Source organism: Passer montanus, unplaced genomic scaffold (genome assembly GCF_014805655.1).
Source record: "Passer montanus isolate IOZ18808 unplaced genomic scaffold, ASM1480565v1 scaffold8, whole genome shotgun sequence".
Classification (NCBI taxonomy): domain Eukaryota; kingdom Metazoa; phylum Chordata; class Aves; order Passeriformes; family Passeridae; genus Passer; species Passer montanus.
In genome coordinates, this window is record NW_024373256.1 from 6,499,526 (window position 1) to 6,513,745 (window position 14,220).

Sequence of the window (14,220 nt, forward strand, 5' to 3'; positions counted from 1 at the left end):
AAAACAGAATGACAATTAAATATTTCTGAGATTTAAGTGAGCAGAACAGAACCTTCAGTGTTATTCAACACAATAGAAAATTAAGACTTAAAAATTAGTTTACATTTTCTTGCAGAACCTCCATTTCATTATGTCATATACACTCAATATTTTCCTTGATTGACAAAAATACCAAAAACCAAACAAACATGAGCACTGCTCAGAAAATTTGACCACATAAATATGCTACAAGCATCTGCCTGCAAGTGTGCCAAGAGTGAATTAAGTATGTGCACACAGCAATTACTGCATTATAAAAGTTTTTTCAACCACAATTAAACCACTCAAAACTCTGATTGTCCAAAAGACTTACTCCTACAAACAATTTAAAATATTCATTTAGTCAGCAAAGTTCCTGTCATTCTACACACACACACTCTCCTAAGTTCTTTTCTTTAATCCAGAATTCTAATGCCAAACAAAACAATGCACCTTAGGAATGCTTTCATTTTGCTGTTCTTTTACTTAAATAAATATCAGAGAACATATAACTCAACCTATTTCACATGTATCCACAATAAACTGATATGCCAAAACCTTTCAGTGAAAGACCTAAGATTACCAGCCTAAAACAGAGCAAAAAAACAGCTCATACAAAATCCTTTCCACTTCTGTAAGAAAAAAAGTCTATAATGAAAAATACAGTTTCATATTTATGGATGTAATATTCCCTTTTCTTTTTCTGCCTGCTGTGGGCAGTGCATCTACTGCTATATCACTGTAAAACACTCTTATTAAAATCCCAAGCCTACCCTCTAGTGAGCAGTGGGAGTAAATCATTTCATCAAAGTGACAAAATTATTGCGTCATTTATCTCCCGAATCTCTGAAGTGCAGGAAAGTACCCACAAACTGCAACTAGTTTTTGTGCTAATGTGAATCAGCCAAGAGGTAAAAACACACATCAATATATTTTCCTTAGGAAAAAAGTCACCACAAGAGCAGCTCTAGTTTGCTGAATGCCTATTTTAGGATTTTTGTTGTTCTTTTGTTTCCCAGTGGCAGATGGGAAACACAGAGAGTTCAATTAGTCCTTCTGCTCATGTCACAGAGAGCCCATCTGAGAAGAAAAATCACTTCAGCTGGAAGAAAGGGAAATACAAGACCAAACATTATTTGTGTGCAAAGTCCCTCTGCTTTGCAGACATCTTAATCTATACAAACAGTGGTTTTGTCTAAAAAAAAAAATCCATTTCTTCAGTATCTAGTACTGGAAAACAACCTTCTCAAGCTAACACCTCACTACTTGCACCACCTATTTCTAAAAAGGATGGGAAGTTTTCCCCCTCATCCTTAACGGGGATTTTCACAGAAGGCCATGGCACAGACTGCAGTGGATGCAGTTTGCTCTCTCTTCTCAAGGCTGCTGAAGTTTCTTGCCACTCTCAATGGAAGGAGAAATGGGGAACAATCTTCTCCCCAGTGAGACAGACCTAAAAAAATCCCAATGCCTCTTAGCATGCTTGGATTGAAGGCTGTACCATCACTCCTCAGGAAAAAACACCAAAAACATACTTGAGGTAGCAAAATTAAGAGTATCAAACCCACTGTACCCCCCTAGTCCCCTTGACCTACACAACATTAACATGGCATTAAGAAAACAAAGAATACCTCCAAACTAAGACTCCAGAACTATATTAAAAAAACCCTTCTGTGACACTGGAAGAAAATAGTTCTGATCAAAGGCAACAGGCTATTAATGCTGTTAGAGCAAGAAACCGTTCATTTGAAGATTTTTAAGATAATTCTGACCATAGGAAAAGCCTGATTCCATTAAAGGTTCACGTCTCAAGGATCTCCAGCTAAAAAGCCAAGACACTAATCTTGTAAAGTGCCCCTGAGGACTGAGTTGTAAGCTTAGCTTCATGGAGCTGGACAATTCTTTATGCCCATGACACTGAAGAAGATCCAAGCATTCTCCAAAACTGAAGTGCTGTCTTGCTTCTGAAGTTATTATTCAAACATGTATATATTCTACTTCCCAAAACTTCTCCCCAGTCTCACAAGAACTTTTGGAAAAAAACCAATAAACATGAAAGATCTCAGTGAGAGGAAAGCAGAAATATGGAAGAGGACTTCTGGTTTATCACTCAGCTCCAGAAAACCAAGACTGCATGTACCAGACACGAAGGTCAAATATCATCCATCTCTTTATCTGGATTTTCTGCATAACATCCTGTTACCAAAAAATTACAATGGAAGCAAAGAGCTACCAAAGTACACAATGTTCACTCTTGAGCAAAAGGAAACAAAATCCTTAAAAAGGCTGAAAATGAAGAGAGCTCTTCCCCCTGCCCCCTCCTAACAGTTCAGAGCCACACTTGGGTTTCAAGAGCTTCCTCCTGAGTACAGAGCCACCAGCACAGTGAAGGACTCATTGTGCTGGGGCACAAAGTCTCAAGGAAATTACCATGCCCTTCAAGAGGGTATTTTGGAGATCTCCATTCGTATTCAGCTTGAGAGGAGAGATGGTTGCAGAAAGAAGCTGATCCAAACTCTAAACTATCATCTGCCCACAAAAGGACAATTGAGGCAGCTTTTCTGCTGCTTTCACTGCTGAGAGAGCTCTCAAAGGGAGCATTTTTCAGCATTTTCTTTTCTTTGATGTCAAAAGGTTTAGCAGAAAAAGAAAGAACAAAGAACAGATGGTCAAAGAACTGTGTATTTGAAGTTCTAGAAAAAAAATTCAAAGTAAAATTTGTTTTTATAATATAACATTAGGATAGATAAAGATGACCTATCACAGCTCCAACAGTCCAGACTGCTACAGACAAAGAATTCAGAATATAAGAAATGGTGTGAGAGTCTCCAGTGGCTCCAAACAGGAATCAAAACACATTCTCATGTTGATGGAAATGATTATTGCAACCACACCCTGCTCAAAGTGTCTATAAACCATAGCTGTCAACATTAATCTGGGAATAACTGACAAAAAGTTTACTTCAAGACAGCTCCTTAGCTTGGACACTTTTGAAATGAAAGACAACCACTGTAATCATCTGTCCATCATCCAAATGCAACTGATACTGAGAACAGGAAAAACAAACATGAACATTGTGGTGTGACAGAAGGACACATCAGGCACACTCTGCAATTGGTTTCTTGTAATGTTAAAAAAACCCTTGCAACCTTCAGTACAGTAATTACAATCCTATTCAGTTATTTACATACATTTTACTGTTATTGCAAAATCAATAAAAAACTTATTTTCATTTTCTGCATAACAAATTAAATTACAGAAATTATTAAGTATGCTGATTGGTTTAATTTCTTCTGTTTTCCCACATTTAATTTGGAAATTTAAACACTGAATGTAATAGATTAAAATCTAAACCAGCACTAAGCAAAATAATTATGTGTATCCTGCAGACATTCATATTTCATTGCACTTGAAAAATAAAACATGAAATCTTCAAAAAAAAGAAAGTAATTACTGTTACTTAACCGAAGTTTACCAAGAAACACTTTGCATTTGATGACTTCACATGATTTTTATGACCAGGCCTATGTCATACTTTGGTTTATATGTTGTTCCATATAATTTTTTAATTAAGAGAGAACATCTGAAAACCCTAACAGCCATTTATATATCACAAAGATATGCAAAAAATAAAAACAGCATAAAAAAATACTGGAAATCCTCTCCACTTTTTAACTAAAAGTGGTAACTGAATTATAATTAAGCTTTCTTAAATGTTTCTCTAGAAATGTTTTGAAATATTACTTCAGATATTGTAGACTGTAGTCTGGCATTGTATTTACTTTTCCTTTACACCTTGCAAACTCCAGAGCTCTCTGATGCTCACAGGAAAGGAGGTAGGAGCTACTGTGACAGACCAAAAATAACTCAAATCCAACCAAGCATATCAACAACAACACAGCAATAAATAAGTGGCTATACCACTGTTGCAATATAAAGGCTATAAACCATTATTAAAAACCAAAATCAAGTCCAAACTTGAATTTAATGTAGTGCATTTCAGCTGGAAGGGATCTACAACAACCATCCCCAGATCCCTGACCCAGGGCTGCTCTCCTCTCCCCATTTACACCTGTACCTGCCATTATTCCTCTGCTCTAGGTACAGAATCCAGCACTTGGACTAGTGAAATTTCACCCCATTAATCATTATCCAATGATTTTTTTTTTTTTCACCCTGTACGCTCCCATTAAAGACACACAAAGAGTTTCTACTTCCATTTCCCTCCCTAGTACACTTCATCCAGTAAAAATCTAATCATATGGTTCAGGACTTTCATTATCTGCTGTCATGCAACTGCTGTGCCTCAGAAAGGACACCGTGCAATGCACGAGATATGTAGGTCACTTCTACAACTCAGTCACTTCCACAGGGTTCCCATCAGTTCCCTTACTTTCACAATATTATCAGCAAATTCTTGAATAAACACCCCAAGTCGACTTGTCAAACACTCTCAGTTACTTTTAAAGAAAAGCCAAGGAATTTATGCAAAACTCAAAATTCTGGCAACCCAAAACACTGATGCCAATCACTGTCACTTTGTCAGGTATGAGCTGCATGGTCTTAACACATTTCACCAAACAAATCAAGCTTGTAAACAAGCTTTTCTTAGAATTTCAAATCAAGATCAGATACTCAGATATGTAACTACTCTTTAAGAGAAAATGAATGAAGCAAAAAAGCTACTTCCCTTAAGTATCTTTTTTATTAGATCTGATTAAAGTTATTGATTCAATTTACCAATGATGTAAATTTGGGTAATAGAATTTTTATAATCTAGTTACCCAAAACACTAAAGTAATCTTACTCATCAGAAGTAGGCTGTTTTAAAAGACTTCACATAAAATCATCAGTTTGGAGTTCTGGGGTGAAAATTTCATTAAATTCTGGCATCACAGAGAGACAGAGATCATTACTGTCCCTCACACACAGCCAGCAGTTCTGTCCAAATTGCAAAAACATTACACTGAAGTAATCTAATTTATCTTTAAACACATATGTGATCAAACCACTGTTTTCAATAATAAAAATACAACAATATATTTATTCTCTGTTTTCCATTTGAATTACATTTATTGCTGCACAAAAGACAGGAACAAAACTATTTCAGGTCTGCTGAATGACAGAAAGTACTGTTTTCTAAATTTTCTCTCAGGAAAGAAAGCAGAATGCCCTTGCAGGTGAACTGTGGGGGGTAATTTTCTTGAAATTAAAAGCAACATTTTAAAACATTTTAAACATTTACCTGTTGTAAATTGGCCTTTTAACTTCTGGAACACGGGGTCCTGAGCTGTTGCCTGTGCTCTCCTAGCTAGTGACTCTGAGGCTGCACTAGAAAACATGGTGGACACATTAGAGACATTCTCAAGACCTACTCCAAAGGTGCTGACTAACTTCTTGACAAAATTCAGTGTATGAGGAGTGATTTTGGCATCTGAAACGGCTCCACTTTTCTCAAAGGCAACAGAGTAGCACTTGGCCAGGCCCTGCTGCAGTTGTCTGAGCACCTAAGAATGAAAAACAGAAAAAACAAAATAGTCAGGAAGATAAGGCCTTCTGATTTGACACCAAATATTCATTCCCATTGCATTTTATATAGTAAGAATTATGCTCTCAGAAACATCTGCTTAAAACTCTGCTCTTAAACTGCATCAGAGGGTCAATCAGAATGACAGCACTGAATTTCATTAGCATTGCAAACAGAGCAGGGAAACAGAAAAAACAAAATAGTCAGGAAGATAAGGCCTTCTGATTTGACACCAAATATTCATTCCCATTGCATTTTATATAGTAGAATTATGCTCTCAGAAACATCTGCTTAAAACTCTGCTCTTAAACTGCATCAGAGGGTCAATCAGAATGACAGCACTGAATTTCATTAGCATTGCAAACAAACAAACTGAGCAGGAGAAATGCTGCTTCACAGAGGACAACTTGCTCTTTCAACAGCAGGTAACTTTTAGATTTCATACTTTGAGATATATGAAAAAAAAGGTGATAAGAGGAAACCTTCAAATAAACACTGTCTAGGCAGACAGAACAGTAGTCCAACACTTTGGGAGGCAAGGAACAGCAGAGTGGCAGGTCCATCTGCTCTCTGCTGCAATGCAAATTTCAGGTAACAATCACCACCTGTCACAGACCACCAGATCAAGAAGGAAAGTGGTATCTCTAAGACTTAGTGTAAGAATATACATTTTCAGTTAATATGAGCAACAGCTTAAATCCTGAAGGCATTCATCACATTAACAGTTCCGTAAAACCCTTGTACTGCTTCCAGAAATAACCAAGATCCTGAAACTCCAATCAGAACAGTCAGTTCCACAAACAGCAGTTTACTAATCAAAACAAACAGTTATGCTTTCATGTTTAAAATTAATTCTGGGTAAATATTTGCAGTTAACTTTCCCTTAGATGATCCATACACTGAAGGTGCATTGAAGCCAAATACCTCCTCGTGCCAGTTCTCTCTGAACCAGACCATCTGATCCACAATGCCTTCCAGAGAGGACAGCAGGGTTGGGTGCAATTCCCGCTGCATGTGCATGATCCTGCTGCATCTCCACATTGGAGCAGTGGCTCTGATGGGCCCAGGGTCTGAGGCAGAGTGGGACTGATTCCCAACTGAACTTGGCTGCTGTTGCCCTGAATCTGGAAAGTAAACATGAAAAAGGAAATAAGAATGACCTTTCATGAACTTGGTATGTGTCTGTTTGAAATAAAATAAATTGTTCCAAGAATTGGCTTGAGATTCACATTAAATATTAATTATGTATTACTGAGTTTCAGAAAGAATTTTTTTAGAAAGAAAATTGGGGTTTTTTAGAGAAAACTCTGCACCAAATGCTATTTAGCGGTACAGACTTCCCAACATTAAAGCAAAATAAACACTCTTCAAAAACACATAGGAGGTGTAACCTATCTGTTGAAGTAACTTGTTACTCTTGAAGTAACAGACATTATTTCATATAGGATCAAACTATCTGAATTATGGGCCGTTTTTTCCCTCCCCTTTGGGGGAGACCTTTCACACATGACTAAAGAATAAATGTGTCGATACCGACAACAGAAACTGCCATAGTCTGTATCTTTTAGCACAAACCATCTCTAGCAGGACAACTCCATCAGTGATTAAGTAGTTTTGCTTTATCTTTCACACATGACTAAAAATAAATGTGTTGATGCCGACAACAGAAACTGCCATAGTCTGTATCTTTTAGCACAAACCATCTCTAGCAGGACAACTCCATCAGACAGTGATTAAGCAGTTTTGCTTTATCAAATGACCCCCACTAACTCACATAACCCACCCACCTGGCAGTGTTTTTGGGCAGAACCTACAGGGAAACATTTTAATATTGCTGGAAAAAAATAAATTATGAGGGTATGCGGGCATCTCCTTCTGTAAAACAGTACCCAAACAAAAATAAAACATTATTTAATTAGTGCCCTTTCAAATTTTATACAGAAGTTTAGTGAACTAATTCCCAAATGGAAAGGGCAATTAAATAAACAATGTACTTTGTAATAAAGAACACAGAACTGAAATGAGAGTTCTTCAAGTAGCTCTCCCAGGACTCCCAGGAAATTATGTGGGACAAAAGAACAACTAAATTCTGTGGAACCATTTGACAGAACTATTCCAGATGTGATTTGTTCTTGGGAAAATAGTTGTGCAAGTTGCTGAATGTTTTCCCCATCTCCCAAACATTTCTCAAAGTCAACATTGCTTTTATCTGGCATAATCTGAGATGCTCATTTTAGTTGAAAATTCACCATAAGAAGTTATTATGGAGATACAATTTTTTTCAAGAGTGGCTCCTAAATGTTGCACAGTTCATGCTTCTAATAAAAATCAGTCAAGAGAATCTTAGAAAACTGTGACATTCTGTATGTGTAAACCAAGAATTTTCTACTTCTCCACAAATTTATCAAGAAAAACATCCAGTAAAGAACACGTGATCCTCAGTCATTAAGGCGATATGAGAATGAAAGAGATGGAATTCCTCTTGGTGAGTATTTTATACAAGAAAATTCAAGACAGCTCAAGCCATCTGCAGGTTTCACTTCACAGAAACAAATCAATGCAAGCAGAGCTTATCAAGAGTTTTCTTCCTTAGCCTTGCTAAGCTGGTATGTTTTCTTGAGAATCTGTTTTCTCTGTAACATCCAGTGAAACTCAACCTAACAATTAAGTTACAAGAGCCCAAACAATTCCACAAGGACCAAACTCACCGCTCTTGTAGCGCTCTCGTTGTTCTATCTTCAAGGTCAAATAGAGGGTCCTGATAGGGAAATAAACAGCCTGGGGATAGACTCTTCCCACCTATTTGGAGATACATTTCTCAGTTAATGAATACTGACTACAGACCACATCAACACAGACAGATTCTCTTGTAAATGAGTCCAATACAGCAATAATCAGCTCTTTGAGTTAAATAACAACTTATGGAAATTAAAGATTCTTTCAGTAACAGGAACCCAAAGAGGATGAATTGGTAGCTCCCTGCACACACTGTTAAGACATTACCTAATTAGGGTTTCCAGATCATATTGACTAATAAACCTGAAAGCAGCATAATGTCAGAGCTCCAGCTGGGCCAGCTCAAAGATCTTACTCATGTGCATAATGGAAGAAAAACAGACATAATGACAGCAGTTAGTCTTTAAATTAGGCCACAACTCCCAGCAAGCCCCACGATACTTGATAAGAAAGCCCATTAGAGAGTAACTTTACTCCACCTAATTGTGGCACTTAATGTAAGGGGATACCAACTGCACCCAAAAATAAAACCAGGATTTTATGGCTTCCATTAAAAAAAAACAACCCTAAAGAGATGTTGACATTCAGCATCCCATTTAAATCTGTAAATCTCAGTATCTATTAAAGGAAAGAAACCATGTGTATACTACCTGCAATAGAGCACATCTTAAGATGTCATTTGAGGCTTCTTCAGCCACAATTTTACTAAATCATAGATCCTTTCTCCATCCAAATGGATATGGTAAGTGGTGGAAATATAGCAATGGGATTGAAGCATTCAGTAACCTGATATTTATGACAGATCACTAACCTGACACACACATGCCTCATGCTATAACTCAAAAGCTATTTGAAGAGAATTGTGGAGTTTTAAAACAGTAACACAGAAAATATGGTAATTTTTTCTTTAATACTTTTTCTATGTACCTGAAGTTTAAAGGTAAGACAAACAGGAGTATCTGTGATATTTACAAGTCTAAGCTCCAACCAGTGTATGACTTCTGAGCAAACACTCACTTTACAAATTTTATACAGATCTCAATAAATAAAGTGTCTGCAAAGTGACGAAATGAGTATTTTCTGCCAGAAGACAGTAGAGCACACTGGTGTTGCCAGACAATACCAAGTCATACCCATCAAAGCTTGCCTTACCTACTTGGGCATCTTAAGCTGCTTGGCAGCATGGTCTCTTCAAGGTTACATTTTAATTTTATGAAGAGGGAGGGAAGGGAACATGAGTAGCTCTGCACACACAGACATATCCAGAGCTGTGCACACCCATGCCAACACAAAGGGACATTCTCTAGCTACAAAAACTCACATTCTCAGAGGTCTGAAAGAGCAAGGACAGGGGATAGGATAAAAGGAGCTCGGTCTCACAGGATCATAGAATCCCTGAATTAGAAGGGACCTGCATGGTCAAAAACTCCGTATCTCAAAAACCAAGAGGGGAGGGAAAGAAAGGAGTTCCGTGAGGAATTCAGCACAACAGCTGTCCTCCTGTGCCAGTTTCCAGGAAACAATGGAGCAGTGCAGGCCTGGAATTCAGGTATTGTGAGAGCTTCCCATGGCCACCTGTGCATTAATGGGACTTCACAACTGTTTTATATCAACCTGAATGAACAAACACCAAAGCACTTCCAGACAGAGTTTGCCCTTTAGCTACTAAAGCTAACCATTCTTTACTCCTACATTACAAGCATTTTTAATTATGTATTTTATGTGTTCTATATCATTCACAAAAATATATTAAATAGAATTCCACAGGGAGAGCTATAATGCCTCATGCAAATAGGGGCACAATTTCACTGGATTTAATCTCAGTAAGTAAAACTCACTTTGAAATTTAAAATATCCTGCTTAAAAGCAGAAATTACCATTTTTAACACATCAGCAGTTGCAAACAATACCATTTTTAAAGCTTGGCATTTTTGTAATTTGCTTTAAAAAAATATTCATGTGTCACCTCACAAATGAAGATTACAGACCATAAGGAATTAGAGATTATCTTCAGCACCTGACTGATGAGGTTGAGCAGGAGTTTGCCCTCCGAGCCAACCAGGCAGGTCAGCAGCTGTGGGATCCAGGCCAGCCACTGGATGGGTGGGACACCAATACAATACTTGTCCACTGCATCTGCCAAGGTGTTCTTGTCATCATCAAAACTCAGCAGCCAAAGAACCTAGAAGAGAATTTCGAGGCTCTCTCAGTGCTTAAATTTAAGGCACATCAATCATTACAATGCACAAAAGCAGAGATATTTTATTAATAAGACTGTGGAGTCCTTGGAAGTGTTAAAGCTGCCTCAGAGACAAGAGCTTCCATTCATTGTGCCTGGCCAATGCTATTTTTTCCCTCAGAAACAATATTTAAAGGATGTAAAAAATAAATGTAAGTGTACTCCTTACTATGAAATAAGACAGAAGAGAGCAAATGAATATGACTGCATTCCACAAATTCTTTGGGATTTTGGCTGGGGGTGTGGATAAAAATTTAGGCAATTTTGTAGAACCTAAAATATGCAACTCAGATAAACGAACCTTGATACAACAACTTGATTATTTCTCTGGGTGTTCTTAATTATTTTAACTATCCACCCCCAGTTTAATTTAAATTTAAATATATTAAGCATATTATATATTATATAAATATTTATATTAAAACTCATTAACTATTATGCAACCAGACAGGGAGAATAATAAACTTCAGAGTGCTGTTGAGGCCATCTTCAATCTCAAACAATATTTTCTGTATTTGTTTCATGGTCAGAACAAATTGGTTCTTCCCTGGTCTGCTAAATTTTTTTCATTTTGTCCATGAGAGAGATTAAATATCCCCAAATTGAGAAACATACAACACAAATAGCTTTTTTTGGCCAAAATTTTGCTGAATTTCAGAGTAAAACTGTACAAAAAAGGCTCATCTGGAATAAAATGCAATACTTATGTAAACATCAATACTATTTATCCATAGTAATGATAAACAGACCTCAAACTATGTTACTTTTTAAAGCACCAAAGGATGCCTTTTTGCAAGTATTGCACCACATTTCATAGCAGAAATGCTGGATGTGATTTGTCCTTTTTTCCTCCTATAGAAAGGATCGACATCTAAAGGAAAACTCATTTTGGGGTTTTTTTGTGTCCCACTGACACAAAAAAACCCCAAAATGAGTTATGAGCAACCACATACAGCCCCTCCATCTAAATTAAAGCTTTCCCTCAGTAACCCTTTCTCTACCTGCAAAAACTTGAGCACTGAACATCATCCCAGCCCTTCCCAAGGGGGTGGAGCTCTGGTGTTTGTTTTTTTTTAACAACCCAGACCTTACCTTTGCTAAGTATTTCCTGGATTTGCTCTCGTTCTGGTGGCGGCAGGCGTGCAGGTAGCAGGTGATGGCAGACACCCCCAGGTGCAGCTGCCTCTCCTTCACAAAGATGTTCTCCAGGTAATCCCCCCACATGGCCCACGCTTTCACCAGCACGTCGTGCATTTGCACAGCTGCAGAAAAAGCTTTGTTTGCTTCCTCAGACCTGTGTGGTGACAAGTAGAAATATGAGTTTTATATAATTTAGTCACTGTTTGCTAGTGTAAGTCAGATTTCTGATAGGGCAAGCAATTAGTTTCTTAATATCCAGTGATACTTTTGTCAAGTTCTCTAATAAGGTCCCTCACAACAGTTTTGTCATTGCTTTCCTTACAGTTCAGCACCAACAAAAGTAAATGCTTCATCATGAAAACAGTTTCATAAGTGTTAAAAATCTCACATACTACCTTAAAACAAGAAAAAAAACTCCAAGTGCACTGTAGTGGAAATCCAATCAGTGAAACTGGGGGAAAGAAGAGTAAATAATAACAAAAGGGGAGTAAAGCAAAATCATTTAAACATGCTGTTCCACTGGGGAAAAGCAACACTGGGAAGATGTTATTTAAGTTATCTTTTAGAGGAATGTATCTTATTTAATTCCTTTTCCAGAGAAGTCATGAAAAATTTTACAATCAACATTTTCGGGAAATAGTCAGTTCCTCATCCCCACAGCTGTAAAAGTTAATTTTTTTCAACAGGATAAGTGAAAGAATTTGAAGGTTAATCACACAGTTCTGGGTAACCAAAAGATTATTTGTTTGTTACTTCTGAGGTTTTCTCCATGTTTCCTCAAGTGCCACAGATCCAAAATTGGGCATGATTCATCTGAATATATATACAGCCCTTGAATCTGTGTCACTTCTGAGGCATAAAAATAAAGGTTGAGAAAACTCACATGAGCATTACCAAAAAGAAGAAACTTCAAGTTTTTCAAGACTCTTTATAAACAGAAAGAGCTTCACTTCTCCCTTGCAGAATAAGCACTGAAATAACCAATATCAAGGTAACATGATGCTTGTTTGACTCATTTTTTTTAAACTACCTGCAATGTATTTTTAACATAACAATATAAGCTTGGGGGATTATAATACTAAATTAAAATGACCAGCTACTGAGGCACAACTCTAAAAAGGAAAACAGCTTTGTCTGTCATGTGTTACTTTCTGTGCTACATTAATGTCCTTGCTTTCAGAAGCTCCCTGCACCCTGGATGAAGGTTGGAAGTGAACCAGCCCAGCAGCAGCCTGATGGATGGCTTTGTATCACTCCTGCTCCTTTATAAGAAAGGGACTTCTCAGTCCGTTTTCCTTTCTCCCACTCTACAATCCATCACTCTTGACACCTGAGGTGATTTTTTAAAATGGTTTCTATCACCTTGCCCAGCCAATGGGCAGCACAGGAGGATGCAGGAGCAGAGGTGACCTTTAACTTCAGTTTTGTTGACACACAGGTAATCAATCAGCAGTCCCATTTTCAGGTTCAACACTGCCACTGGTCCTAACCGAAAACTTCCTAAATTCCCGGCCTTAACTATAGTGCTAAAAAATGCTTGTGTGGTTTTTGGTAAGATTAAGAAACTGTAAGTACATCAGAACCACATTTCAGAACAGAAACCTTTATCCATTTATCCTGAAGGAACAAAGAGAGACAATTCTCCGCAAGAAATTTTAAAAATTTAACAATATGGGGGAGGCACACTTTCTTCTCTTTACATCTCAACTACAATTAAGCCAATGACCATATAAAAGCCCACTGTACTTTCCATCCAAGTAATTGCATTCTGCCTATTTAAAATTCTCTCTTGCAGCCACAGAAGATATTCATCATTTCCTGACTTGAATTGCTATGTGAGGTTGCAGTGTACAACTTGGGACCTGATGGATTTAATTCTGTAAGTGGCCATAATACAGTGGGGTAAAGGAATTATTCCACCCATATGTGACACATATCAAAATTGTCATTAAATCCCATGCCCACTAAGTGCTCCTGAAATCTGAAGGGGTCTTTTTGGCATCACCAAACAAAATTTGACTGATGAGGTATTTATTTATTGAATTAAAGAGAGATCTTCCCCAGAATAGTAAAGTGCCCGTCAGTGGAAAGCAAAACCATTACTACTTCAGTCCTACAAGGCTTCAATATAGGACCAATCATTACATCTGCAAATTGCAAAGGAACTCTCAGAGATACTTTTACTTTCTTAGCAGTGAGAAATTTTAGACTCTATAAAGATATGGAATAGCTTTTCTGCTCAAATACTGTGTTGAATACTTCAGCTGCATTTTTTTTTTCAGATGTGTGCTAGTGCCTCTTGCAGCCAGCATACTCACTTGTTAATCTGTGCCAAGAACATTCCCTTTAGAGCATAAAACTCTGCAGTCATCTCCTTGGTGAAGTACTTCAGATTGGTTGATTCAATAACTTCAAGACCCTGTTAAATAAGCCTTAGTGAGAAAAGTCTTTTAAAAGGGAAGGTTTTGTTAAATGAAAGTGCCATGAAACAACAGCCAAAATATTCTCTTGAAATTTAAATAGCATGACTTTCAAGAATTTAGTTTTGATTTTAAAAAAT

At 37.3% G+C, this 14,220-nt stretch overlaps 1 protein-coding gene across 5 annotated transcripts in view; it reads right to left on the reverse strand.

Moving 5' to 3' along the window:
- Window positions 1-14,220, reverse strand: part of LOC120513103 (transformation/transcription domain associated protein) — a 76,764-nt gene that overhangs the window by 8,333 nt on the left and 54,211 nt on the right. For all 5 annotated transcript variants that reach the window (XM_039732170.1, XM_039732169.1, XM_039732167.1 and 2 more), the window contains exons 60-65: window positions 13,979-14,079; window positions 11,613-11,814; window positions 10,299-10,463; window positions 8,254-8,344; window positions 6,470-6,669; window positions 5,264-5,525 (exon numbers count right to left, since the gene is read on the reverse strand). In XM_039732170.1, the coding sequence (XP_039588104.1) occupies window positions 5,264-5,525; window positions 6,470-6,669; window positions 8,254-8,344; window positions 10,299-10,463; window positions 11,613-11,814; window positions 13,979-14,079 (1,021 nt within the window). The remainder of the gene's footprint in view (window positions 1-5,263; window positions 5,526-6,469; window positions 6,670-8,253; window positions 8,345-10,298; window positions 10,464-11,612; window positions 11,815-13,978; window positions 14,080-14,220) is intronic.